Raw genomic sequence first — 23,103 nt, forward strand, 5'->3', positions numbered from 1 at the left:
AGGCGCGAGGAGCGTGGGCCGTTCGCTCGTTCGCTCGGCCGGTCAGGACCGACGGACATTCACGATCCGTGATTCACCCCTCCCCAGTCCCTTGGCGTTCAAGTCCCCGTCCCTCACACATCTGCACTTTGTGACCATTCTTCATACACCATACACCGCAATGCAACAGAGAGCGCACCGCCCAATCATCGGTCAGGCGGCACAGTGTCGACTCCGAGGCGAGGGGGCATCGATCAGATGTATCTGCATTGCGAGGCAAGTTCCGTATCAACAGGGTCAAGACGCAGGACTGCAGATGTTTTCTGTACTGTTACAACATTGGGGGAAAGGAGTGCTGCATGCAAAGGGTGAATATGTTGTGGGAGAGCCGAGAGATGACCGTGGATGCCGTTGCCACTTGCATGAGAAGCGCGTTTCCGTATCGGAAAGGGGAGTCACCTAGCTGTTGATAGACAGACCATATTCCGCTTTGGACGGCAGATCCTTGTCCACATACTTCCACGCTTGGCACTCTGCAGCATTTTCGGACAGGCGTGTGTGGCATCAGCGTGGTGCGTGGAGCACAATAGCATCTCTTCTTGATGCTCAAGACTTACCAACGCATTTGCGCTCATTCGTGATGAGGGGCGTCTGTTGTAATCTCTTCAGCTCGTCTTCATCAATTTTGGATCCTTTCTTGCCCTCTTGATACTCCCTGACTTTGTCTCCCCAGTCCATCCCAAACACGTCATCCACCAGCGTGGCTATGCGGTGCGTCAGCACGTTACTGCTCCAGTCCAGCAGCCTTTCCGTGTCGTACAGCACAACTTGACCGCCGTGGCACTTGGATTCCATTGCAAAGCCGGCGGTGGCGCACGCGCTGATTGAACCGATGCATTCTCCCACTGCCGCATGACGCAAAAAAAGTCAGCGTCAAGCTCGTAGCGCCTGCTAACTTCGCTTCGTAACGTCTGGAACGTGGACACGATTACGCAGGCCTACTCACTAGGGATAGGATCAGCGGTATGATAAACACTGGTCACGTGCGCCGCATCAGCCGGTGTGTGGCCCTTTGGGAATGGCAAATGAAGTCGCTGAGCGGCCATCCTCTCTGCTGGCGCTTCGAATGAGACGACAGGCACGCCGAAAGTGTATCCGATCAAGGCTCCAAGAGCTCCTCCCAAAGAGTGGCCAGTCACCTGTCAAGAGTTGTCGAGTGGTCGCATGCACCGTGAGCTATATTTCGAAAGCGCGGAGGGGCTACGCATAAGTTCAACAGTCCCCTCACCCAAATTTGGCTGTCAGGATACAAATAGCTGACATTGTTGTAAAGATCTGTTGTCGCCGGGTAGTACAGACTCTTCTCCACCAAGGCTCGCGAAAGACAGTTCTTGCTACAAGTTGGCACAGAGGCTGCTCGATACAGCTCTGATCCGATGGAAGTCAAATTGCCGTCTGGGTCGTCGGGCGGAGCAGAGTCCCCAAAGCAGTCACAAACGGTGTGCCATGTCCAACCGACATGGGCGCAGCAGCACGAGAAGAGCAAGTTGTCCTGAAAGTGTAACGCCATCCTTGGTCAGCATGTCCATGAGGACGTGGCACCCTCGAATCGCATTCACCACTCACGTTCATCTTATCTCTCCTTGCTGTCTCTCCTCCGCCACCCGGGAGCACTGCAGCGCTGGTGCCCTTCAGCGCCAGCACAACAGTCTTATTATCCTCACTGGCAAACACATGACCTCGAATGCCGTCCTCGACCCAACCAAAGCTGCTGCTCAAGTTCCAGCCTCCATCAGCGTTCCAACCTCCATCTGGCACGCCCGTATCGTTGGGCGCGTAGTAGGCCAGATTTGACATCTGCGCGAGCGTCCTGAGGGTAAGTCGGTCAGATACGTTGGGCTGAGAGATGGACACTGTCTCGAACGAGTCTTCATCCGCCTGGAATGCAGACAGGGCTCCTACGAAGTCTTTCCGTCTTGCCTCGAGATATTTCTTCGGATCGCGCAGCCGCGTGACAGGTTTCTGCACGGATCGCAAAGCGAAAGGCTGAGCGTTCAAGCTTCGCATCTCGCCTCCGGTCTGTAGGCTAAGCCGCTCGATGCTGGGACGCTGCCATGGCGCATACATGGCCCTTCGACCGTCGTAAGATTGATGGTGGGCGGACGCTAGTCTAAATCCTTTGATAACGCCTGCCTCGGCAGAGTCATCGCTACCCCACCAATCGTGCAAAGTGCTTGGAACGGATTGCATGACTAGACTGGCTAGATTGGCTGGACTGCCCGTAAAGGTCTCTATTTGCAATGCTTGATTGTGAGAAGACGACAGCAATATGACACTCGCCATCGCCACCACCAAACGCTGTAAAGAAGATCGAGGCCGCCTCATCTTTGTGCTTGCGGAAGTGAAAGCTTGAGGCACGAAGGCGATGCTGCTCCAAGTGGCAATCACGTACCACAGAGGAAGGAAAGAGAATTTTGATGGAGAGTGAGAGATGTTTGCTGGATGCAAGATGTGGCCAAGTGAGCCCTGTGGACCGCAAGTGATGCGTTGCGACGCTGCGTGGTGGAGTGTCTGCTGCGAGGGAGGATTTGAGGCTGATATGACGAGGATGTTGTGGAGGTAACTTACGCAACCAAATAGCTGCGCGTGCGCAGTTGTGAGCAGCCCAAGCCCCGCCTTTGCATGCAGGCAGGCCAATTCGAGCTGAACTCACGCACGGTATAGAGAACGCGGCGGTGCAGAGCGGCTGGACCATATACGCCCGATGCACCAAATCGTGTGAGGGGCGCTCAATTAATTGATGCGGCGGATGGACAGCATCAGTCAGGAGTGCCGCGGAGTGTAGGTCGAAGTGCGCATTGCCCAACTGGAATCAGAGTCAAGATTATTATTCGTGATTATTATTGAGATGATGCATGGTACATATATATATATATATGCGCGCGTGCGGGCGACCTGAAGATTCAAATTGACATGGCCGGTCGCGCGCCAAAAAGCAGCAGCACCAATTTAAAGTCCAGACGCGGTGGCTTGTGAGGCGCTAGAGCAGGGCTAGTCAGCCACAGACCGTCAGGATGGATTAGCTGCCCTGAACGAGGTGCCAATTTGTATTGTTTATTTCAAATTCTCCCTCGAAGCTCCGCTGCGGCTACACCAAGATTTTCTTCCCTCCGTTCTGTGCCTGCGCTGCCGCGATGCATGAGCCAAGAAGAGCCAGAATTGAAGATTGCAATGGGCCATTCGGATAGGTGTCTGCGGTGAGCATCGGACAGCCTTCATTGTGATTGCCCTTCTCATCCACCAAAGCACCCGGTCACTGCTATCTTCGTCAAGCGTTGATCGTCAATCGCTATATACGCGCATTTCTGTTCTTACCCCTCGCCACCAAGCCTCTCACTCGACTGACGCACATCGAGGCCACATTGTGATTGCGCCCAACACCAAGCCCTGCCCGACAAGCACTCGCCAGCTTCAAGAGGCGTCCACGCTCGAGAACTCCTCGAGCAGCTTCCTTTGGTCGCTGCCAGCACCTCGCCATCCGCAACCCTGTTGCTGCTCCCCGCGTCCGCTTCCTTCAATGTCAACTGACGATCCTGATAATAGAGCCTTACCTTCAAGTCACCGCTCACCGCTTCCCAACATCACCGCTTTTCTGAGCTCCGTCTCGCCCCGCCCGGCATACAAACCTTGCTCTCTCCCTCCATCCAAGGTTCAGGCTCTTCCTCCGCTCGATCGCATTCCCGACCCTCCACCTCTACCGCTTCCACTCTGCCCGCCCTAGCATCGCCAAGCGGCCCAACTTCCTCATTCATTTCTCAGACTCGGCTTCTCTGGATTCGACCATTAGCGTGTCATCAGACAAATGACATCACTGGCGCACTCTCCAGGCTCGCCTTTTGACCAACATCTGAGCACAAACACGCCAAGAGCAGTGGCTCAGTCTGCAACACTGCAAATGCCCGCTCTTGCACTGCCACGGGGACACGATACCGCAGATGCGCTTTCCAAGCTGCACTTGAGCGCTAAGTCGACGCCCCGCGATGCCGATGCCTCCCACTCCCTCAGTCGAGGCGAGGGATTGCAAGTCGCCGAATCTCACCAGCAGCTAGCGACAAAGGAAGATGACGAGGAGCCGCAAGGTCCATTCGAGGGTCCAGAGAAGCTCCTCGAGCTCTGGTTTGCCCCTTCAGCTTCAGCACTTCCCGACACAGCTATGAAGGGTACATCAGCTCAAGGTCCCAAGAGGGGCCTTTGTGCGATAGAGAGACCCAGATGGGAGGCCATGCTGGATCTTGTCAGCTGCAAAGTGTTGAGTGTGATCGAGAACGAGAACTGCGACGCTTTCCTGCTCAGGTGAGTTTGTTGGAAATTACACCACGCCTCGATGTTTGGTTCGCAAGCTATATGTCTTACCACCTCGCTTCATTTCATGCAGCGAATCTTCAATGTTCGTCTTTCCCCATAAGCTCATCCTCAAGACCTGCGGTACGACGACACTTCTGCTTGGGCTGGAGCGCATCTTGCGTCTCGCACACGAAGCGCTCGGCCAGGCGCTTCCTGCTGAGGCGGAGGCCGAGGAGAAGCCGATCGCGTGCTCCGACTCTGCCGTGGTCATCTCTTCACGCGAAGAGAAGTCCGCTCGAGCACTCGGTCAAATCGTGCAGACGGCATTCTACTCTCGAAAGAGCTTCATGTTTCCCGAGAGGCAAAAGGGACCACACAGGGATTGGATGCTGGAAGTTGCGGTGCTGGACAGGTACATCGAGAGGGGCTCCGCCTACACTGTGGGGAAGATGAACGGAGACCATTGGTTGTTGTACATGGCTTTAGCCGATGCCTCAGACCAAGAGCAACGAGCTGCATCAGTCTTTGCGAACAAGCTGATTGGACTTCAAGACGATCACGCCCCCATCGAAAGGCCTCTGGCTCTACCCTCATTGGGCCACCCTGGAAGCGATCAAACGCTTGAAGTGCTCATGACGCACCTCTCACCGGCGTCTTGTGCCCGATTCGCGTATCCTGCATCGCTTCTCGCACCGGCTGGAGTTGACCGGGGGCATCACTTGGGAGAGCAGACCTCAGACCTTTTGGGTCTCAGTGCTCTGTTTCCCAATTCTGAGCTCGATGCATACGCCTTTGAGCCTTGCGGCTACTCTGCAAACGCGCTTGTTGCCGAGTCTGCCTTCAACGGCGCAGGCTATTGGACTGTCCACGTTACACCGGAGGAGGACAGCAGCTATGCAAGCTTTGAGACCAACGTGGAGATCGAGACTGTCGAGCCTACTACATTCGGGGAGTCAGAGGGGGCTGCTACGGGCGAGAATAATGCGCTCGCAAAGGCGGGCATCAACAGCTTCGAAGGCTTGGTCGAGCGGGTAGTGAGCATCTTTGAGCCTGGTCGGCTGAGCGTCACTCTTTTTGTCTCCACTTCTCGAGTCGAGGAGAGTGAATCGGGCGAAGATGCGTCAGAGGCTGTGGGCCATGCCAACGCGGATGCGGAAACGGATACCACATCGACGCTGAATGCTTCCACTCTGCTCAATGCCGATGCTGGCACCAAATTGCACTCGCTCGAGCTGCTCGGCTACCGACGTACGGACAGGATCTTGTACGAGTTCGAAGGGTATGACCTCGTCTTTGTCAGCTTTGACAAGCGAGGAGCCAGATTGCCAAGGCGGTAGAGGCCAATCGAAAGCAGCTACACAGCCCTTGTCAATTTGCACACAATTTCGCGAGGTCGAGATTCTGACAATGACTTGTATCAAGTTTCAAAATTTCATCATCTTTGTACATGCATGCTCAATACTACTACTACTAGCTCCTTGCAGACTCTGTTCTTCCGGCTCTGGTCAACGATGTTGCCTTTGATGGCGAAGCCTGTTCAAGGGTTCGTGGAACTTGTTCGGCTTTTGCATTAGCAGAAAAGAGTATCCTTGGCCAATTTGCCATCCTTCCAGTACGTCTTTCGCGCTTCGAAAGTACAAGTCGTATTCTTTCTTCCCCAGGTCTCGTGACCATACCCGGGGTCCACGACCAGATAAGCATTTGCTCTTCCCAACTTTCGGACGGCTTCCTCAGCATTAGCTCGCGGTGTGATGGAGTCGTACTTGTTAGAGACAAAGAGTGGGGTCGTGCGAGGTTGAGAGGCCAAGATGGCTCCCTCCCATCTGCCTGCTGGATGCGACCAACCCAAGCGCGAGCAAGATGTGAAGAATTCGCTCTTCGGAGCCGGGGCAAAGTGTCTAGAGGTGCGGATGGCTCTGTGGGAAATTTCTTGCACCAAGTCGTCGACTGTCACGTTGTCGTCGTTTGCCGCGTCCAGACAGTAGACGAGTTGCGTGATAGAGTTCCAGGCTGTTCCGTCCGTGTGATTGCCTGCGCCGCCTCCTCCCGTGATGGAATATGTGTCGTTAAAGGCGATGGCATATGCCAAGTCCCAATCGTCATCGAGCATCGTCTTCCAGGTCCAGGTCATGTAGTCGTCCCGATTGTCCCACCAATCGTAAGAGTACATGTTCATCGCCCTGAATATCATGTCTCGATACGCTGCAATGGTGATCAGGCCATTCAACGCGCTGTCGCCGGCGGGATACGTCTTGTTGCCCGGCTTGACAAAACGCGGATGGTCGTACAACTTTGCCCACGCTTGGTCGACGCGAGCTAGTATCTCCGAGGGCGTCTTGCCGTATTCGAGCAGCAGGCACTGTGACTTGTTAGCCTTGCTGGCGCAGTCGTCGAGCCATCGCAGCATGACCTTTTCGGTCTCGAGCAGCGCATCGGTGGCTGGTTGCTTGTAGAGAGGATCTCGCAGAGTCGCTGTCAGATTGGCATTCGCTTCCAGTATGAATTTGCCTGCAAATTGCGGGAACATGCTGAGATAAAGTTGACCCGTGCCAGCTGCCGAGTAGGAAAAGCCGAGAAAGTGCATCAGATCACCGTTCTCCACGTCTTGCGGCCTCGCGTTGATTGCTCCCTTTGAGGGAGAATGCAAAGATGACGGAGCAAGCAGTCTTCGAATGTACTCTAAGTCCAGCACGTTGAAGTAGGAGCCCATATATGGAGCGAAGTCTAAGCTCTCTTTCGAAGAGTGCTCGAGACATCCGCGCTTCATGTCCGCAAGGCGATCCCAGGCGTTTTACACCGAGCTGCGCACTTGCTCTACCTGCTTCGAAGTAAAGCTCTCACCGTCGGGAACGAGCGGAATCTGTATGGAGGACTGCACGCCAAATCTGATTTGCTCTTCGCCCGATTTGAAGCAAGTTGGAGCGGAAGGGGTGGAGCTGAAGACTCCCCTTTGGTCCCAGCCGAAGATTTCGTACTGACCTCCTGTCAACTCCTCCATCTTTTCGTGGCCATCGAGAACAGAGACTGGACCTGATGCACCCGGACCTCCTGGATTGGTGAAGAGTCTTCCGGATGGCTTGATCTTGCCTTCGACGATGCCAAGGGGTCTGTATCTCAACAGGCCGATGTTCGCACGTCGCTTGTCAGACAATTGAGTGTAGTCGTACGGTACTTGAACGGCAGCGCAGTCAACTTGCTTATGCACGTAGGAACTCGCGTTGACTTCTAGAGGGAATTTGCCAAAGACCTCCTTGAAGACACGACTGCAAACTGCAGAGTCGTACGCGAAGGTAAGCGGAGAAGTTGAGGGATTTGCTGCCATCCACGCAGCGATCGTCGATGAAGGATCGGCAGGCGGGATAGATGATGCTCCTCGGTCAGCCGCGACGCCCGTCACACTGGCAATACTGACAGCCATGACAAGCGCAAGGGGTCTGTGCCTCATCTTGACGAGCAAAAGTTTAGGAATGAACGGTTCGGAACGATGAGGATGCAGGAGCGTTGATGCGTGACAGGATTCTCGAGCCCATCAGTCCTCCTGTGGCCAAGTCGCGACGCTCTTTATAGTCAGCATTGTGATGACCGACCCCTCCAAGTCTGCACCGCGTAGGAGGACCTGCATTGAAGTACTGCGCTTGAGGAGCTCTAGACCGCGAGATCAGCCATCATGACTATGTTTCTCTGTTTGTTGGTATTCGTCATTTGATGGAGACACGGGTTTGTATTTGTATCATCGAAGTCTGCGCACGCGCAGACCAGGTACCTATACTTGATGCTTCAACACTTACGCTGCGCCAAGTGAGGTCTGAAGAACAACCTCTCCAATCGATCTTTTGTTGACGGAAGCGATTCTTCAAGGGCATCCGCGCGGCCGCGCGAGTCCGATTTGGGCTGTAGCTCGCTCACAACAGCGACGTGGTGGGCTCTGCGGGCAAGCGGACGTTGGGGAGCACAACGTGGAGTAGAATTGGTAGGCCTGGGAGGAAAGAGGAAGAAGTGCATATAGTCAGATGCGCAGACCTTTGTTTCCGGAACGGCTGTCCCGAGTGAGTCAGATGAGGGCACCGCTGATGGCTTCTCACACATTTGACACTCTCCATCTTTCAATCATTGTCTACGGCTAACTGTTTTGGGTGGTCATCGCCAGTTTGCGATGCACTCCGCACGAATAGGACAGGTAGCGTCGCAGCACCCTTGTTCATATCTGGGCATCTTTCGTTTTCGCCGCAGGTTGCGATGATGGGCTTCGCACGAGTCGACAGCCTCGTAATTGACATCTGTATGTCGGACCATCTGGCCTCGGCTCACCGCCATCTCGCGGATGATGATGATGATGTTTGTTTTGGACGAAGTGTCCAGTCGTACCCGCAGCCCCAGCAACCAGCGCACCGAACCCAAAGAGGACCATGGCCTCTCTGTTATTTGCGAGATGCGGTCTTATTCTCTCTCTTTGGGTTTGAAATGTGCGGTAGGATGCAGAATTGCGGAACAAGTCTCTGGCGCGGCAGGCCAGATTCCAATTGATGAATCGCTTGTGGAGCGTCGATTGAACGCGCTCGTATGAGTGCTCCTTCGGTCCACAGCGTGATGGGCGGCGTGCCAAGTCACGCTTCCTGAGCTGAGGCGCACTGCTCGCTGTCTGTCGTCCCGCGGCTCTCTCTCTCCACTTCTGAACGGCCTTGCGAAGCTTGTCGAGACGAGTGTCTTCTCTTCGCCTCTCGAGGAATTTGTAGTCCTCGAAGCTCGCCAGTCTCAACGAGGCAAGCGTGGCAAGACGTCTCCGAACTCGAACTATGGTAGGCAACACGCTTTCCCTGTATGTGCGCCGTGTCGCAGTGTGTGCGTTCGGCGTCACATCGCAGACGAGCTTCCAGCTAACATGACGCCGCCGCAGCATGCGTGGTTGTTCTGAGCCACACGTCGGGCGCATCAACAAGGTGTCGTTCGAGGTGACGCGCTGACGAGCTTGAACGGGCGTGACAATTTGAAACGCTACCTGGCCACCACGACGTAAAAGGCGCGTGGGATTGAAGATTGGTTGACCGTGCGCGCGTTGAAGGTGCAGCCCTCGGTGCTGATGCTGTTCTGCTGATGTTTTGTGTGTCGGCGGTACTTTCCTTGTGGGTGTGACCCATCCTATTGAACCAGCGCCGGCGTTACTGTAGGTGCCCACGATTGGTGCTGTCGCCACTCGGTGTGTCTGGGTCCCGTCGACTGCGTGCATGGGTTTCCCTGCGCTACCACGCTGCTGCTTCAGCTGCAGCGGGCTTCGAAGGACACCAGAGGAAGCTGCTTCGTGCAACAAGACTGGCCGGGAGAGGGCCGAAGACAGCCTGCGATAGAGCACAGAGACTCCTGCGACTGGCAGAAACCGCATCCCCCTCAATGAGTGCAATTCTTCCGATTCATCTCGGCTCCAGTCGTGGGCGGCCCCAAAAGGTGCCGCTCTAGTGGTCTGTGGTTCGCTCAGACTGTGCTTCGTGGGGTGGGCGCCTACATGAGCTGCCGCCATTGCTCCGGGAGTGAGGACGGCGTCTTTGTCAGTGCCGACTGTGTCTCGCTTGCGAGGCGGAGGTGCAGGTGGTCTCAGTCCTTCCTGCGCGTGCTGTCCTTGAGAATCCTCATTGGTAGCCCGCGAAGGCGGAGCAGTCTCCTTGTGAGCTTTGTCATCAGATGCTGACGCGGAGGTCGAGGCTGATGGCGACATAGCTTTCGCAGAATCCAGCTGTTTGGCACGCTGCTTGCGCTTTTTCTTCTCTTCTTTGTAGTGCTCGACGATGTCAGCGCACGACACCAGGCATCCAAACACGGAGACACCGGTGACGGCAGTGATCGGGAGCCCCACGCGAGGGTCGCGAAAAGCAGCGGCGAAGCGAGCTCGAGCTGCTTCCGAAGTGGTCATCACCCGGTCGTACGCTCTCGGTGCAGTACCCGTCACAGGGCGTAGAAGTCGCCTGGTAAGTGGTCGTATCTTGACCAGCCACTTCAGGCTTGCGCTGCCCTGCTTGCTCTTCTCCCGCAGCCTGACTTCGTCGTGAAGTAGGCGAGCGTGCATGGTCTCCTCAAGGTATTCGAAAGGTTTGATTGGCCGTGCGCAGACGGTGGCCAGCAAAAGGAAGGTGGCCAGCCAGACGAGGAGAAGGCGCATGACGATGCGATGAAGGCACGCAGGCTGCTTCGTCGATGGAGCTGATCAGATCTGATCTCGTCCAGGGAGTAAGAAAAGTGTCAGAGGAATGGACGCTAGTGGCAGCGGCGGTGCTGAATTGGCCATGAGCAGTGCCTTCTCAAGGATTTTTGAAAATAATGCGCACGTATGAGCCGAGTCACTCAGCCAGCACCATTTATCGCTGATGCCAACGCGAAGAGCGCTGGTGGCAAGCGACCCACTCGCCACCAAGCCATGTCTTGGCATACTATGAACAGCTTGCGTTGTGAAACGGGGCGGAGGCGGGAGTCAGACCTCGGATGGCGTGACGAAGCCTGCCACATCATCCAGTGGGTGCATTCGACACGCCACTTCCATAATTCGGGTCTGCGACCTTGACAACAAGATGCCAAAAGGTGTACGGACGCCGAGCATCGCGAGGGACGAGATGTCGAGCGGGGACAGTGGCGGATCGCAAGTGTTGCGAGCTGACTCAGTTGAAAGGAGAGGTTGGCGTAATGCGGCGGTGGCAACGAGACTTGCTTGCCCCTAGGTGTCGGTCGCAGCAACTCGAATGGCGGCAAGTGCTACATGGGAAGCAAAAGGGCCTGCCCGACTCGCGAGCGATCACTAAGCGTCATCACTTTGAAGCCCGAGCAGATGGTGTAAAATCTTCGATCTGCTGGAAAGCTTTCAAGGTGGACAGCCGCGAATATCCGCCAGGCCGAGGGATGCAAGGGGACTGCGACTCTCTCAATTAATGATTGAGCCGGTCGGGGCGCCTGACTGGGATCAGCAATCACAATGACATTCCATCCAAGTGGCATGGCTGCGACTCGTGGGATACATGCATCCTCAAGCTGCTACGCAAAGCGCTTGGCCACCTGACAAAAAGGGTCGCCCCATTCATGCATGACAGCTGGCACTTCTGTCGGTTCGGAACCGAAGGGTCGCCTTGGACGCCTTTGGTGGTCGTCGAGCACGCCATGATCTCGTCCAGTGATGACATGCGATAATGTTCTCGAACGGCATCCATCCGTTGCTCTGGGGGCGACACGCGAACAGCATCAGGAATCGTGGATGTACGGAATGCAAGGTGTATGTGTAGGTATAGCGATCAAACTTTGATTGCGAAGGTTGAGGAAAAGACCACGAGTCACGAGTCGCGAGTCGTGAGTCTCGTCTCGACTTTTTGCTCCTCTTGCTGAAAAGCAACAACATCACGCACGCGACTTGTGTCACACTTGGCAAAGTAGCCCCGCAAAGCGATCCACGCTCGCAGCGGCAGTCCACCACGCGTGCGGGCACGTGACAGCGCCGACCCGCTCACGCTGTGCACACCACGCAGCGTGCCTCCGACAGAAAAGGCAGCCGCTGAGGAGAGCTTGTTCGCCGATCGCTTCTTCATGAATCAAGAATCTCGAGGACGAGTCAAGTCAAGAGTGAAGCGTCGCGTGAGTCGTGAGTAGTGCTTTAAAGTTGCCATCTGATTCCTGATGGGAGGTCCGATACCCGACCTGAACGCAGCTCCTTTGCTTCCCTCTCGCGAGGGCAATTTCCAGACCGCAATCACGATCTCATCAGGCGTTGGTGCTTCTGACCTCCATGCGCATTCACAATTCTCCAGAAGAGAGCATCTTCACAAATTATAATCTGAATCGTGAATAGGCTGTGTGGGGACTGCGTGGGGCGACGTGGCGCAGAAGCCACAGTCGTGAGTCTTTGGTAGGCTGCACGCGCACATCATCGGAGCCCGATCGAGGTCAGCATCTCGCTGCGCGCAATGTTGACAGGCTCTGCTGCCTCTGAGCCTGCCTGCGCCTTGAAGAACCAGCAGGCCGCTCGTCTTGCCCGCCTCGCTACCGCAAGCCACGCGGACTCATGCCCACACTTCGTTGGGTCCTTTTTGAGGTGACGACGTGCTGGCAAGGGGTACCTGTGGCCCACGCTGTGAATGCTCGCCAAATAACAGTGAGCGACGATCTCGCAGCCGTGAGTCTTGAGGCTCTCGTGCTTGTCATACCAGATTACTGCAGGAACTTTGACTACCAACGTGCCACGCGTGGTCAGGCAGTCCCAGCGTCACATTTGGGATTGGCGACTTGCCTTGCTGAGTGCACGCCTCGAAAGCCATCCCTCTTCTGCATTCAACACAAGATCGCGAATCAAAGATCGTGGATCTGATTCTTGATTCCTGCTCCCCATTCACATTCAAATTGAGGTTCGCTCCACCGCGCACTCGGCCGGGCGACCAGGAAATGCGCAGGCGGGATCTGAAGCCGAAAAGTTCATCTCGACATTTGAATCACGAATGGTGAAGTGCATACGTACCGTATATTTGACAATCAGCATCATCATGCAGGGACTCACGCGAGAACTGCCCCTGCAGCAACTATATCGACGGTCAAGTGGCTCGTGCGCGCTCGACGTGGAGAAGACATTCGTGATAATTGCAGCAGCAGCGCAGTTGAAGTGCTGCATGCATGCATGCGCGGCTCAAGTGTCTCATGCTTATATCCCCACAATTCTGTGCGCGGCCCAATCATCACACACAGCATGTGCGCGGGTAAATTCGTGATTGCAACAGCACTCACGAATCCATCATGACTTGGCGCCGGCTCATATGGAGCGGCCTTCCCCTGTTTTAATTGACGACTATGAGTCGCTCGAGTTGTGGCTGGTCGACCTTTCTTCATGTGCCTTTTGCCTTGGGGTGGGTCCGAAGCACGCAGCATATGTCCTGAGCGCTAGCCGCTTTCATCAGGGACTCACACTCACCACTGGGGTTGGCCAAGATCCTTGTGGCGACCCGGATTCTCCGCGAGCTCGGCTGCAATATACATGCACCGGTGGGGTCACGCGAGCAAGGCGTGTGCCCGTCGCGTATAATTGAGCCTGTGAGCGCTGCCGCGGAAGCTAGGCTACCTCCCTTTCTTAGCTTATAGCGCACGGACCCGCCTGAATCGAGGACGTGCTGGTTCGCAGCAGCCGCAAGCGGACACGATACGAGTCAAGGGGCGAGGGCGACGAGCAAATGTGTGAATGGCTGTGCAGCCACGTCAGGCACGCAGGACGGCATGGACTACTCCCTTCAGCGATGTTTCGATTTTAATCGCAGCGCTGACAAGCCCGCCATGCTACAACTGATGGGCAGGACGATCTGAATGCGCTGCACATAGACTGACAGACAAAGAAGGACTTTGGTCTAGGCCGGCCGCCTTAGCCGTGCTAGTAGTAGTCGTCAGTCGTGAGTGCCTCTCACTATATAAGCGTACATCACCCGCGGCTGCTGCAAGGACTCGACTGGTCCGAACGCAAGCGGTGGTCTTGGATGCCCTCGCGTGTGTGTTGGGGTAAATTGAACGCGCGCGGAGTGATCTTGAGCCGTGAGTGGCGCTTTCCCATCCGCCAAATAATAAGGGAGCGAGCAGCCGTGATTCGTGATTGTGTGTTTGAAATGGGGCCTCCCGCTGCAAGAGCTCCGCGTCTTGACGGATGCTGCTCGCGAGGCGCGCTGCTACTCACTGCTCGGATGACGCACTCTGGGACTCTGACTTCAACTTGCTCGACGCCTCGACCCCGGTCCCTGCACCGTTGCACGGCAAGTCCAAGCACTCGATGAGTGATGGTGGGTCTGCTGCGGGGCGAGCCATGGCAAGGCAGGCGGGCGAGGAGCTGACATCTTTCAGCAATCACGAAGGGTGAATCAAGGGCTCGACTCACACTGGCGAGCTGCCTTGCCGGCGTTGGAACCCACGCCCGCCCTGACCACTTCCGGCTTATCTGGCGCGACGACCCCACATTTTCATCATCAACTTGCCCATCACGACTCAAGTTGCCCGCGATGGCATCAGCACAAACGCCGGATGCCGTGTCCTGGTCCTCCGCCAGAGTCTGCCCTTTGTAAACGCATCAGGGTGGGGCCACTCGTGAGATCCTGCCGGGCAGCTCGCCCCTTTTCATCGCGCGGCAAGATCTTGAGGGTGCGAGTGCGAGCCTGACGCAGCTTGGCAGAACCGCGGTCTGATCACGAATTGGTTGCAGCTGATGCCTCATGCTACTGTGCCGTACCCACCCCTGCCCCGCCGTGTTATCAATTAAGCACGCACATTGACGATTATAGAATCCATCGATGACTCGCGGCTATATTTGATGAACCGCATAATCGTCTTGACGGGCTCGTGTGACCCTGCTGGCTAGCTGTCCTCTCGCACTGCGACTCGTCACCGCAGCAGGTGGTCTGAGCGGGGTCATCCGCGCAGGCGACAGCCACACAGCCACTGAGCAATGGATGCCTCACGACTTGACCAGGTAGGTGGTACACCTGGCCCGTGCAATACGATAACCGCATCTTGGCCCCACACTCGTACGCTCGGACAGTCACGATTGGAGCGTCGTACAAAAAGTACATAATGAGCTTGGAGGCCGTGCGCCCCTCCAATTGTGATTCCCTCCCTTCACCCGACACACTTTTCGAAAAGCAAGGAAATCAGCATACCTGCTCTCTTCAACACTCTCAATTCGCAACCCCCCCAAGTTGGTCACCGTGCCGACTCATCTGTATCACCCGCCTTCAATATAAACAAAATGGGAAAGAGCAAGAACAACGCTGGCAACGCCAACGCCGACGGTGCTGCCAGCGACAAAGTTCAGGTGCGTAACGTTTCCTCCTTCGCGTCTGGCCATTGCATCGCAACATCGCGCGTTGTACTTACACCTGGCTGCCCCCTTTTGATCGTGCACAGAAATCCGCCGGCACCATCGACTTCCTCTCCACCGAGCAGACGCTCGACTCTGCTCAACAGCAGGTACGCCTTCCTCACATCTCCAAGCCTTTCGCTCGCGAGTCTTGGGAGCGTGCTCGTCCCTGGATGCTCATGCAGCGCCAAAAGCTCGAGGGCATGGGCTGGGCTCCTGCCGACAATGCTCGTGTGAGTGGGCTAGCCCGAGGCTACAGCTATCAACATTCCGAGACGGTCGCTAATCTCTTGCCATGTCATGCAACTCCACTGGTTCAGATCGACCTTTACAGTTTGAAGAAGAACGCTCCTCACGGCTCCTTCACCGAGGATGGTTGTGAGTGCTGTCATATCCCGTCGCCACGGTGACCGTTGTGGTCGCTGACTCTTTTCCGGTCCACCTTGATCACTCCGACAGTCGTCTACCTTCGTGTACCCAAAGCCTTTATCAACTTCCATCGAAGCGGCAAGCCCGAGGACGAAAAGAAAGACGACAAGACTCACCGTCACACTCGACGCAACATTCACTCCACCGTCTACGGCATTTCCGACCCGTTGGTTTGGAAGCTGAAGATCGACGCTGCCGAGTCGGACGAAGCGGACCGTGTGCCCAACGTCGTCTTTGACGTCCTCGAGCCGATGGAAAACATTGCCTATCTCGTCATGACCCTAGCTCCCGGACTCATCGTCCTCAACGCTTCTCGCAAGGACGCCATGATCCCCGGATCTCACTCCATCGAGACCTCTCCAGGCGCACCGTCCATCCGTCACCAAGCTCTCTTCGCCTCGTCCGAGGAGCTTACTCGCACGCTGGCCCCTGCTTTCTGGTACAAGCGCAATGCTGAGCACCTCCGCAAGATCCTCGGTGATGTAGCTTTCGAAGCTACGCTTCGCGCCGCCGAGGACGAGGAGCGCTGTACCACCCGCAAACTGGGCGAGGTCGCCGAGAGAGTCTGGGAAGAGATCCTTCCCGTCCAGGAGAAGAAGAAGAAGAGCAAGAAGACATCCGGCAAGCGTCGCGACAGCACGGCCACCAACGCTACCGCAGCAGCAGCGGAAGCTGGCAACAACGCGCCTTCGGCCAACTTCACCCCGATGCAAGCTCCTGGTGTTGCCTGATTGGCAAAGCGGTCGATTGGTCAAAGGATGCCCTTCCAGTCGACCCACCATCTTGCATCGGATGAAGTCATCAACTTAAGTGCGCGTTGCTTGCCCTTCCCTCCTGCTAGCGGTTTGCTCGGCTCGGCTTGACTCTGCTCGAACTCGAACTCGACCCGGATTCGACTGAATTCCAGCTTCGTACAACTTGACGATCCAGAAGCTCATCTTCGGATAGGCCTCTACCTACTCATTCCAACTGTTCGACACTCTCGACGACCGTCCTACGCTCCGCGTTCGACCTCTTTCAGTGACCCCTTTTCCAGCACCGATATTCTCGGCGTCTCTCTCAGCATCTACGACTTGGCGATTGCGACCTCTATCTCAAAGAACGATATAATCCATACGTTAGCAGCAAACCACTTCAAGAGGGCAACGGCAAGCATCACCCACGTCATCCGATCTCTCTTACAAAGGGCATTCATCTCAGTCTTCCAGAACCTCTGAAATTGTAACACTTGATCCTTCTCACGTACGACGCGAATGAATGCGATTATATTTTCACGTGTGAAGGTCACTTGAGGTTTGACAGCATGTTCGATTGCTTATGATTGTCCTGAGTGTGCGCAACTGGCGGCGGCGTGGTGCGGCGGGGGTAGCGCGGAAAGACTCCGAGAAGCGACACCACGCTGACGTTGCATGTGACCGTTTGCAAGACCAACGCGTCTACTCCTCATCCTCCAACGCGTACTGAGGTCCTCTGACACCAGTCAATTGGACTCCACTCAAGCCCTTGAGGATGGTGTTCATCACCTTCGTATCATTCTCCACTGTCGCCACCAGATGATTCAGTCCCTTTTGCTGCGAGCCCAAAATCTGCGAGCGAGAGTCGTCCAAAAGCATGGGACTGCGGTTAGTCACGTCCAACGTCGCAAAGCGCGCGGGTCATCGCCATGTCTTGACGATGCCCTTTGCCTTTCGGAGACCCAAATTCCAGCAAGACTCACCCTGGCCACCTCGTCCAGCGCCTCCGGATCCACTACCGCCCATTCTGCGGTCCCGCTCCATCCACTGGCAGAGCCTGGTCTGGCTCCTGCACGAGCCTTGACCGCTCCAAGTGCGGCCCACAGCTCATTGACCCTGCTTTTCAGCTTGCCATTTCTGATCTCCGCTTCGCACTGTTCCAATCTGGATCTCAGCTGCTCGTCCTCCACGCTCGCTTGCGCATATGCAGCGCCAGTATGAGAGCCGCTCCGCGATCGGCCAGGTTGAGAAGCGGAGGGTGGAAGAAGCGCAGCTGCCTTCCTAGCACTGGAAATCAAGCGATGGTGAAGCGCCACTTGTCTCCGCAACGCGGCCGAAGTCCGAGTCGTATTCTTCAGTGTGTGCGATTGAGCTAGCACAGCTGCTTTCTCTCGCAGCTGCGATACAAGCTGTCGTTGACGAGCTGCCTCGCTCTGCTGAGCATCTGCACGACTCTTGAGCTCGCTGAAACCTACAGCCAAGACGGGCACAAGTCTGTGTGGTGAAATTCGCGTCTGCATGAGCTCTATGAGACGCAGAATCGATTGCGACCGGCGCTCAGCTTCTCAAAGCACTCACCGACGAGGATTGGGATTTTGATTGACAGCGTCCCTCCACAGCTCTTCGTGCCTGGGGCCAACCGCATCGCTCCTCCTGCCAAAGTTGCTGTTAACACTGCCACCTCCTGCGTCCGGTTGAGGGTTCAAGAAGTGCAGCTGATCGTTGGGTACTGGCACATAGAAGTAGTGCTGAAAGGATCGATCAAAGGGTAAGCAAAGAAATGCAGGCGCGGCGGAGAAGGCAGAATTCAGCTGTGCTCACCATGAAGCGACACGTCTGTAGATTGTTGTTGTCCCATGCTTGGTGAATGGCAGCCAACCTAGCGGACAATGAGGGTCCTAGTCGCTTGTCCACCTGTTGCTGTTGTTGTTGCGGCTGAGATTGCTGACCAAGCGAGCCTTGAGACTGTCCGAAGAGACCCGTGCTTGTAGCACCGAGCGTCTGTGTTCCACCTTGGCTTTGTCCAAAGAGCGACGACGGCTTCGCTTGCGCTTGTTGGGTCAGCTGCGGCTGTTGAGTCTGTGTCTGGTTCTGATTGAAAGAAGAGAACAACCCCGCTCCTCCTGTGCTTGTGCTACCCGCTCCAAACCCACTTTGGGCAGGCTGCTGTTTACTAGTAGAGCTGCCGAACGCGCCACCACCGCCGCCAAAAAGCGAAGTGCTTGGCGCTGGAGCCGATGTCGTACTCTGTCCCGGTGCCTGACTCTGAGCTTGTCCAGATTGATTTTGTGCAAATCCAAACCCACCAAAGCTTGACCCTTGACCTTGACCCTGACCTGCAGCTGGCGTCGGTGCTGACGCCGGGGGCTGCTGTTGTGCCTGTGAAGACTGTCCAAACGAAAAGGTGCTGCCAGCAGGCTGAGAGGGCTGGCTGGACTGAGCCTGCGCTGGCGCTGGCGTGCCGAACGAGAATGCCGGCTTAGGAGCTTGGTTGTTTTGAGCGGTGTTGCCGAACAAGGAACCGCTTGGACCCGCCGTGCTGCTGCCAGCCTATAGATCGCACGCAGAGCCACAACAACAAAGGTCAGCGCCACACTTGACAACATCGCCCTGGAAGCACGCACGACTACTCACTGGTGCGAAGGAAAAGGCCATCCTCGCGAGTGTATCAAGACCTTCGGGGCTCGAAACGCCAGACAGCAAGCGCCGCTATTGGCTGCTACTGCCAAATTGTTGAAGGGATTGCGCTATCACAGCGTGAGCTCTCCGCAGGGATGCCGAGCGTTTCAAGAGTCGTGAGTGAGGTGCGGAAGTCAAGTCGCGGCTCGAGGAGGTGGTCGGGGTAGTAGTCCCGTCTCTCCTCCCCAAAGCTAGACCAGAAGAACATTTGACCTAATCATTGAATGCGCGCGGCTTTGCGTTGAGCGACGCGTTCGGCATCACGTGCTGGCCAGCTGAGTCGTGCGGTTGGCGCGGTGTTGTTCTTAGTGGTGAGTCTTGAGTAGTCTGATGAGTCAAGAGTCGTGAGTCTTGAGTCACAGTCACGAGTGGCACACACAGCAGGCAGCTCGTACAGCAGGTGACGTTCGATGATGAATGCCGTCGTGCTTGTTCACACAAGACTCGCTTTGCAATCACAACCATTCTTGCTTGGCACTCGCTACTCTCAGCGAGATAACTCGCACTCGCGCAGTGCTGTGCCTGTAATATCACTTCAAGCGTACGGAACTGAAGGCATCCTGCATACCTGCGTTCCCTGAAACAGGTTCATGGCGCAATTTCGGCACAGCGCGGTACCGGCCAGCACCGGCTGCGACGATGAAGACATGAACTCTGATCGGCCGCATGGGCATCGCAAATCGAGAACACAAGCCGCTTAGTCTTCATCTCGAGTCCAACCCTCAAGCATTCTCGTCGACACAAGTCCTCGACTTTGCAGGCTCAAGCGCTCACTGGACGGCAAGACGGCGGCAGTATGGGCGTCCCGGGACTTTGGCCGAATCTGGTTCCCTCTGCGCACATTCCGCTCTGCAGGCTGGCTGACGAGCTTTTGATCTGCGATAATCGAGAGGAAAACGCAAAGTCTCGACCAGCTCTGATCGTCGGTATCGATGTCTCGGCATGGCTGTATCACGCCACCTCGTCTCAAGGCGGTGCCAACGCCGCTTTACGTCTTCTTCTTTTCAGACTGCTGCGCCTGTTGATGGTGCCCAGGCTTCGACCGGTCTTTGTGTTCGATGGAGCAGGTCGGCCTCGCATGAAGCGAGGCGCGTCCCGCCATGCGCAAGATTGGTACGGCATCGATGCCCTCAAGAAGCTGCTGGACGCGCTGGGCATGCAGTGGATCGTAGCGCCTGGCGAGGCTGAGGCCGAGCTCGCTCAACGCTGCATCGTTGGAGTTGTGGATGCGGTGTTGAGCGACGATGTCGACTCGCTCGTGTTTGGTGCATCCATCGTGATTCGCAAGTGCGCATCACATCGCTCGTCTGTGTCCCCGCTGCCCAATGCTGACGTTAGCGCTTACACCTTTTCTCAGCTGGAGCTCGGGTATTTCCCTTCGTGGAGAACAGCGTGATGACGTCTCGCAAGCTCCCGCTTACTCCTGTACGCCCTCGGAGGTGGAAGAGCATCCAAGCAGCAGTTCAAGCCGAACCGCTTCCCCACGCAAGCGTGCCGGGTCACCCAGCAAGAAGAAAGCAACGGCTGCTACTGGCTCTGCTGCATCTGTCGCGTGTTTTCGCACGGCAGACCTGGCGCTGGATCGGGAGGGCTTCATACTCGTCGCGCTGATGGCGGGTGGAGACTATGACGTCAAAGGTCTGGTTCGCTGCGGCGCCAAGGTGAGTGCGTGCGAGCTGAGTTCGCCGGCATCCACTGAAGTAGTGGCCTGCCTTTCGTTCCTAGATTGCGATGGGGTTGGCAGCCGCAGGCTTTGGCTCTCTGCTGGTGCAGGGATTCGAGGAGCATTGCATTCGACCATTGCGGAGTGCATACGCGCCGGCCCAAGGGCTTCCTGCGCCGAAAACAAAGGCTAGCTGGGGCGACTTCAGACGTCGGTGGATCGCTTCTCTGCGCGATGAGCTGCGCACCAATGCGACAGGAATGCTGCCAAAGCGATACAAGGTTCTGGCAGACTCGCAAGAGATGGATGAGCTGCTGGCCACGCCGCAGGCTTTGGCAGTACTCGCCAGCTACGTGTGGCCACTTGTCAGCGAAGCAATCGAGGCTGCACAGGATCGCGATGATGGTGCGAACGAGATGATCGAGCAACCGCAGCTTGCAACGATGCCTGATCTCGCGCACCTCGTCAAAATTCTGCGCGTCGAAATGCTCTGGGGAGAGGAAGCTTGTTTGAGGCGCTGCCGCAGTCTGATCTGGGAAGGCATCATTGTACGGCAGCTGGAAGCAGATTCGGATGGGCAGTCGAGGGCGCCGGAGAGCATGCCCGAAACAACAGTGTCCGTGACATTTGCGCGCCAGCAGCGCGCAAGGCCGCTCTACGACTCTCCCACTGCGACGAGGATCTCCGACTTCTTCGCAACTTCGGCACGAATTAACAGTGATCCTCCACATCTGGGCCCAGAGGCGCGAGACGAGACGCCATCACGCCGGGAGTTCAGCGCGTGTATTGCCAAGCTCTGCGGAATACACTCGGCTCGCGATGGTCCTAGCGGAAAAGAGATTCGGACGGAGTGGGACGTGACCGATCTTCTGGCTTGTGCGCGCCAAGCTATCGGCGATTCGGAACATGACTGGCGCGCAGCTCTGGCGCAGCGTCGAAGGCTTGGAGACGATGCGCCTTATACAAGCGGTACCGAGGAAGCTGTCAGCGATAAGCCTCTCGATTCCGACTCGGAGACGTGGGAGAGGACGCAAAGGCCTGCAAAGCAGATCGACCACTCCGCCACGTTGCGATTGTGGCTGCCTCTAGAGCTGTTGGAACGGAGCTCCTGTACCCGCTTGGCTCTGCGCACTTGGCAAGCCCAGCAGCGTGAGAAGAGTGGAAAGGCTGCAGACGCTGCTCAGCGAAGGGCCGAGCGATCTGCCAAGGAGCTCAGAGACAAGGCTGGGCAGCGTAGCGTAGCTGACTTTTTTGGCGCTTCAAAGGCGAAGTCGGTTATCGCTGGTCCGAGCACGGTCGGCTCACCGTCCAAATCTGTTCGACGCGGAGCTGCTGCGCTCGCTTCGAGCACCCGACCGATCGAGCGTACTGGCTCAGAAGCGTCCTCGGACTCAACATCTAGCTCGCGGCGTGCGGCGAAGACATCTGATGCTGGCCCTCTCGGCCGTGCTCAATCCAAAGCGCGTAGCGTAGCCAAAGACAACAGCGATTTGGCGTCGAGCACGCCGGACAGACCCTTGACAGACGCCGAGCTGGCAGCTATGTGGACTCGGTCACCGAGTCCTGCTACTCGGCGGGCAACGGACCTTCTATTGAGTGAATCAGGCTGGCTCGAGGATCAGCATTCGAATCGTTTTCAAAGCCAGACACTTGTTTCAGAGCGTTCCAGGTCAGATACCGAGGCAAATGACGCTCAGCCGAGCAGATCACCTAGGATCTTCACGCGAACGCCTCCGCGCAGCTCTTCGAAGCCACCGCAGCGCCTCTCACTCACGCCTCGCGCGGTAGGAGAGATCAGTACAGATCTCGACGAAAGCTTGCCAAGTCCTTCCACATTGCTGCTGCCAACGAGCCGGGCTCACCGCCTTCAGAGTACAGCGAAATCTGCGCGCAGCTCATCACCGCCGCACAAGTCGCCTCGCAAGACGAAATTGCAAGATTCGCCACGTCGTGAAGCTGGCGCTGCGTCCGCATCTCGAAGAGCGCAGAGAGACGCGGACGAGAGGAGTGGGGCTACCAGCTTGCCTTCTCGCAAGGCTCTTGCGGAGGTTGACAGCGATGGAGAGGAGGAGGAGGAGGAGGAAAATAATAGCGTGGTCTTTGTTAAAGCGCCTTCGCAACCGATCTTCAGATCTGAAGGTACGAGAGCAGGACGCAGAGGAAAGGTTCGCGCTCGTCTTTCTCAGGCTATCTTGCTCGACTCGGACTCGGAGCAGTGATTGCTCGCCGTCTGCGATGACTCGACATCGCCTCGCCTTGCTCCTTTTGAACCTTGACAGTCTTCGTTTGCTCCCTAACGACCTACTGACTTGGCTTGCTCTTGTGGGTCTACGCTCTGTATCATATTTTCTGTCACGCGTTTTGCCAATGGATCAGCATCCGCTGGTCAGCTCTAGCGAGCCTATCGAGTGACGCAGTGTCGGCGTTCT

The 23,103-nt window shown here is 56.4% G+C and overlaps 7 protein-coding genes across 7 annotated transcripts; 3 read left to right on the forward strand and 4 right to left on the reverse strand.

Moving 5' to 3' along the window:
* Positions 1 to 227: 227 nt before the first annotated feature.
* On the reverse strand, positions 228 to 2,593 carry IE81DRAFT_315981 (alpha/beta-hydrolase). Its single transcript, XM_025512548.1, has 5 exons — positions 1,606 to 2,593; positions 1,268 to 1,531; positions 986 to 1,178; positions 597 to 884; positions 228 to 512 (listed from the first exon to the last, which is right to left on the reverse strand). The coding sequence occupies exons 1-5, from the start codon at positions 2,362 to 2,364 to the stop codon at positions 439 to 441; spliced, it is 1,578 nt and encodes a 525-aa protein (XP_025368091.1). The 5' UTR covers positions 2,365 to 2,593; the 3' UTR covers positions 228 to 438.
* Positions 2,594 to 3,841: 1,248 nt separating this feature from the next.
* Positions 3,842 to 5,799, forward strand: IE81DRAFT_337976 (S-adenosylmethionine decarboxylase; the record flags this gene model as incomplete). The annotated part of the gene is made up of 3 exons (XM_025515523.1): positions 3,842 to 4,043; positions 4,089 to 4,332; positions 4,415 to 5,799. 3 exons carry the CDS (start codon positions 3,842 to 3,844, stop codon positions 5,658 to 5,660), a joined length of 1,692 nt encoding a protein of 563 aa, XP_025368092.1. The 3' UTR covers positions 5,661 to 5,799.
* Positions 5,800 to 5,893: 94 nt separating this feature from the next.
* IE81DRAFT_331291 (hypothetical protein) lies at positions 5,894 to 7,741 on the reverse strand (the record flags this gene model as incomplete). Its single annotated transcript, XM_025515235.1, has 2 exons — positions 5,894 to 7,084; positions 7,133 to 7,741. The coding sequence occupies 2 exons, from the start codon at positions 7,739 to 7,741 to the stop codon at positions 5,894 to 5,896; spliced, it is 1,800 nt and encodes a 599-aa protein (XP_025368093.1).
* Positions 7,742 to 8,426: 685 nt separating this feature from the next.
* IE81DRAFT_331292 (hypothetical protein) lies at positions 8,427 to 10,471 on the reverse strand (the record flags this gene model as incomplete). Its single annotated transcript, XM_025515236.1, has 2 exons — positions 8,427 to 8,527; positions 8,713 to 10,471. 2 exons carry the CDS (start codon positions 10,469 to 10,471, stop codon positions 8,427 to 8,429), a joined length of 1,860 nt encoding a protein of 619 aa, XP_025368094.1.
* Positions 10,472 to 15,058: 4,587 nt separating this feature from the next.
* Positions 15,059 to 16,329, forward strand: IE81DRAFT_335108 (hypothetical protein; the record flags this gene model as incomplete). The annotated part of the gene is made up of 4 exons (XM_025515437.1): positions 15,059 to 15,124; positions 15,217 to 15,402; positions 15,490 to 15,547; positions 15,629 to 16,329. 4 exons carry the CDS (start codon positions 15,059 to 15,061, stop codon positions 16,327 to 16,329), a joined length of 1,011 nt encoding a protein of 336 aa, XP_025368095.1.
* A 584-nt stretch (positions 16,330 to 16,913) lies between these two features.
* IE81DRAFT_200129 (hypothetical protein) lies at positions 16,914 to 19,105 on the reverse strand. Its single transcript, XM_025510874.1, has 5 exons — positions 18,967 to 19,105; positions 18,154 to 18,882; positions 17,911 to 18,080; positions 17,316 to 17,826; positions 16,914 to 17,184 (listed from the first exon to the last, which is right to left on the reverse strand). The coding sequence occupies exons 1-5, from the start codon at positions 18,985 to 18,987 to the stop codon at positions 17,035 to 17,037; spliced, it is 1,581 nt and encodes a 526-aa protein (XP_025368096.1). The 5' UTR covers positions 18,988 to 19,105; the 3' UTR covers positions 16,914 to 17,034.
* Positions 19,106 to 19,468: 363 nt separating this feature from the next.
* Positions 19,469 to 23,057, forward strand: IE81DRAFT_367917 (hypothetical protein). Its single transcript, XM_025517111.1, has 3 exons — positions 19,469 to 20,298; positions 20,369 to 20,672; positions 20,737 to 23,057. Exons 1-3 carry the CDS (start codon positions 19,808 to 19,810, stop codon positions 22,891 to 22,893), a joined length of 2,952 nt encoding a protein of 983 aa, XP_025368097.1. The 5' UTR covers positions 19,469 to 19,807; the 3' UTR covers positions 22,894 to 23,057.
* The last annotated feature ends 46 nt before the right edge of the window (positions 23,058 to 23,103 follow it).

Source organism: Ceraceosorus guamensis (assembly GCF_003144195.1).
Source record: "Ceraceosorus guamensis strain MCA 4658 unplaced genomic scaffold IE81scaffold_53, whole genome shotgun sequence".
Classification (NCBI taxonomy): domain Eukaryota; kingdom Fungi; phylum Basidiomycota; class Exobasidiomycetes; order Ceraceosorales; family Ceraceosoraceae; genus Ceraceosorus; species Ceraceosorus guamensis.

Excerpts from the sequence above, each read along its gene's own strand:
- IE81DRAFT_315981 (XM_025512548.1), bottom strand. The coding sequence starts at position 2,364 with ATGAGGCGGCCTCGATCTTCTTTACAGCGTTTGGTGGTGGCGATGGCG. Across the intron at positions 885-985 it reads TACCGCTGATCCTATCCCTA|TGGGAGAATGCATCGGTTCA; the intron begins GTGAGTAGGCCT and ends GTCATGCGGCAG. Across the intron at positions 513-596 it reads GAATGAGCGCAAATGCGTTG|AGTGCCAAGCGTGGAAGTAT; the intron begins GTAAGTCTTGAG and ends AAAATGCTGCAG.
- IE81DRAFT_200129 (XM_025510874.1), bottom strand. The coding sequence starts at position 18,987 with ATGGCCTTTTCCTTCGCACCA. Across the intron at positions 18,081-18,153 it reads TACAGACGTGTCGCTTCATG|CACTACTTCTATGTGCCAGT; the intron begins GTGAGCACAGCT and ends CGATCCTTTCAG. Across the intron at positions 17,827-17,910 it reads CAAAATCCCAATCCTCGTCG|ACTTGTGCCCGTCTTGGCTG; the intron begins GTGAGTGCTTTG and ends TTCACCACACAG.
- IE81DRAFT_367917 (XM_025517111.1), top strand. The coding sequence starts at position 19,808 with ATGGGCGTCCCGGGACTTTGGCCGAATCTGGTTCCCTCTGCGCACATT. Across the intron at positions 20,299-20,368 it reads GCATCCATCGTGATTCGCAA|CTGGAGCTCGGGTATTTCCC; the intron begins GTGCGCATCACA and ends ACCTTTTCTCAG. Across the intron at positions 20,673-20,736 it reads TGGTTCGCTGCGGCGCCAAG|ATTGCGATGGGGTTGGCAGC; the intron begins GTGAGTGCGTGC and ends TTTCGTTCCTAG.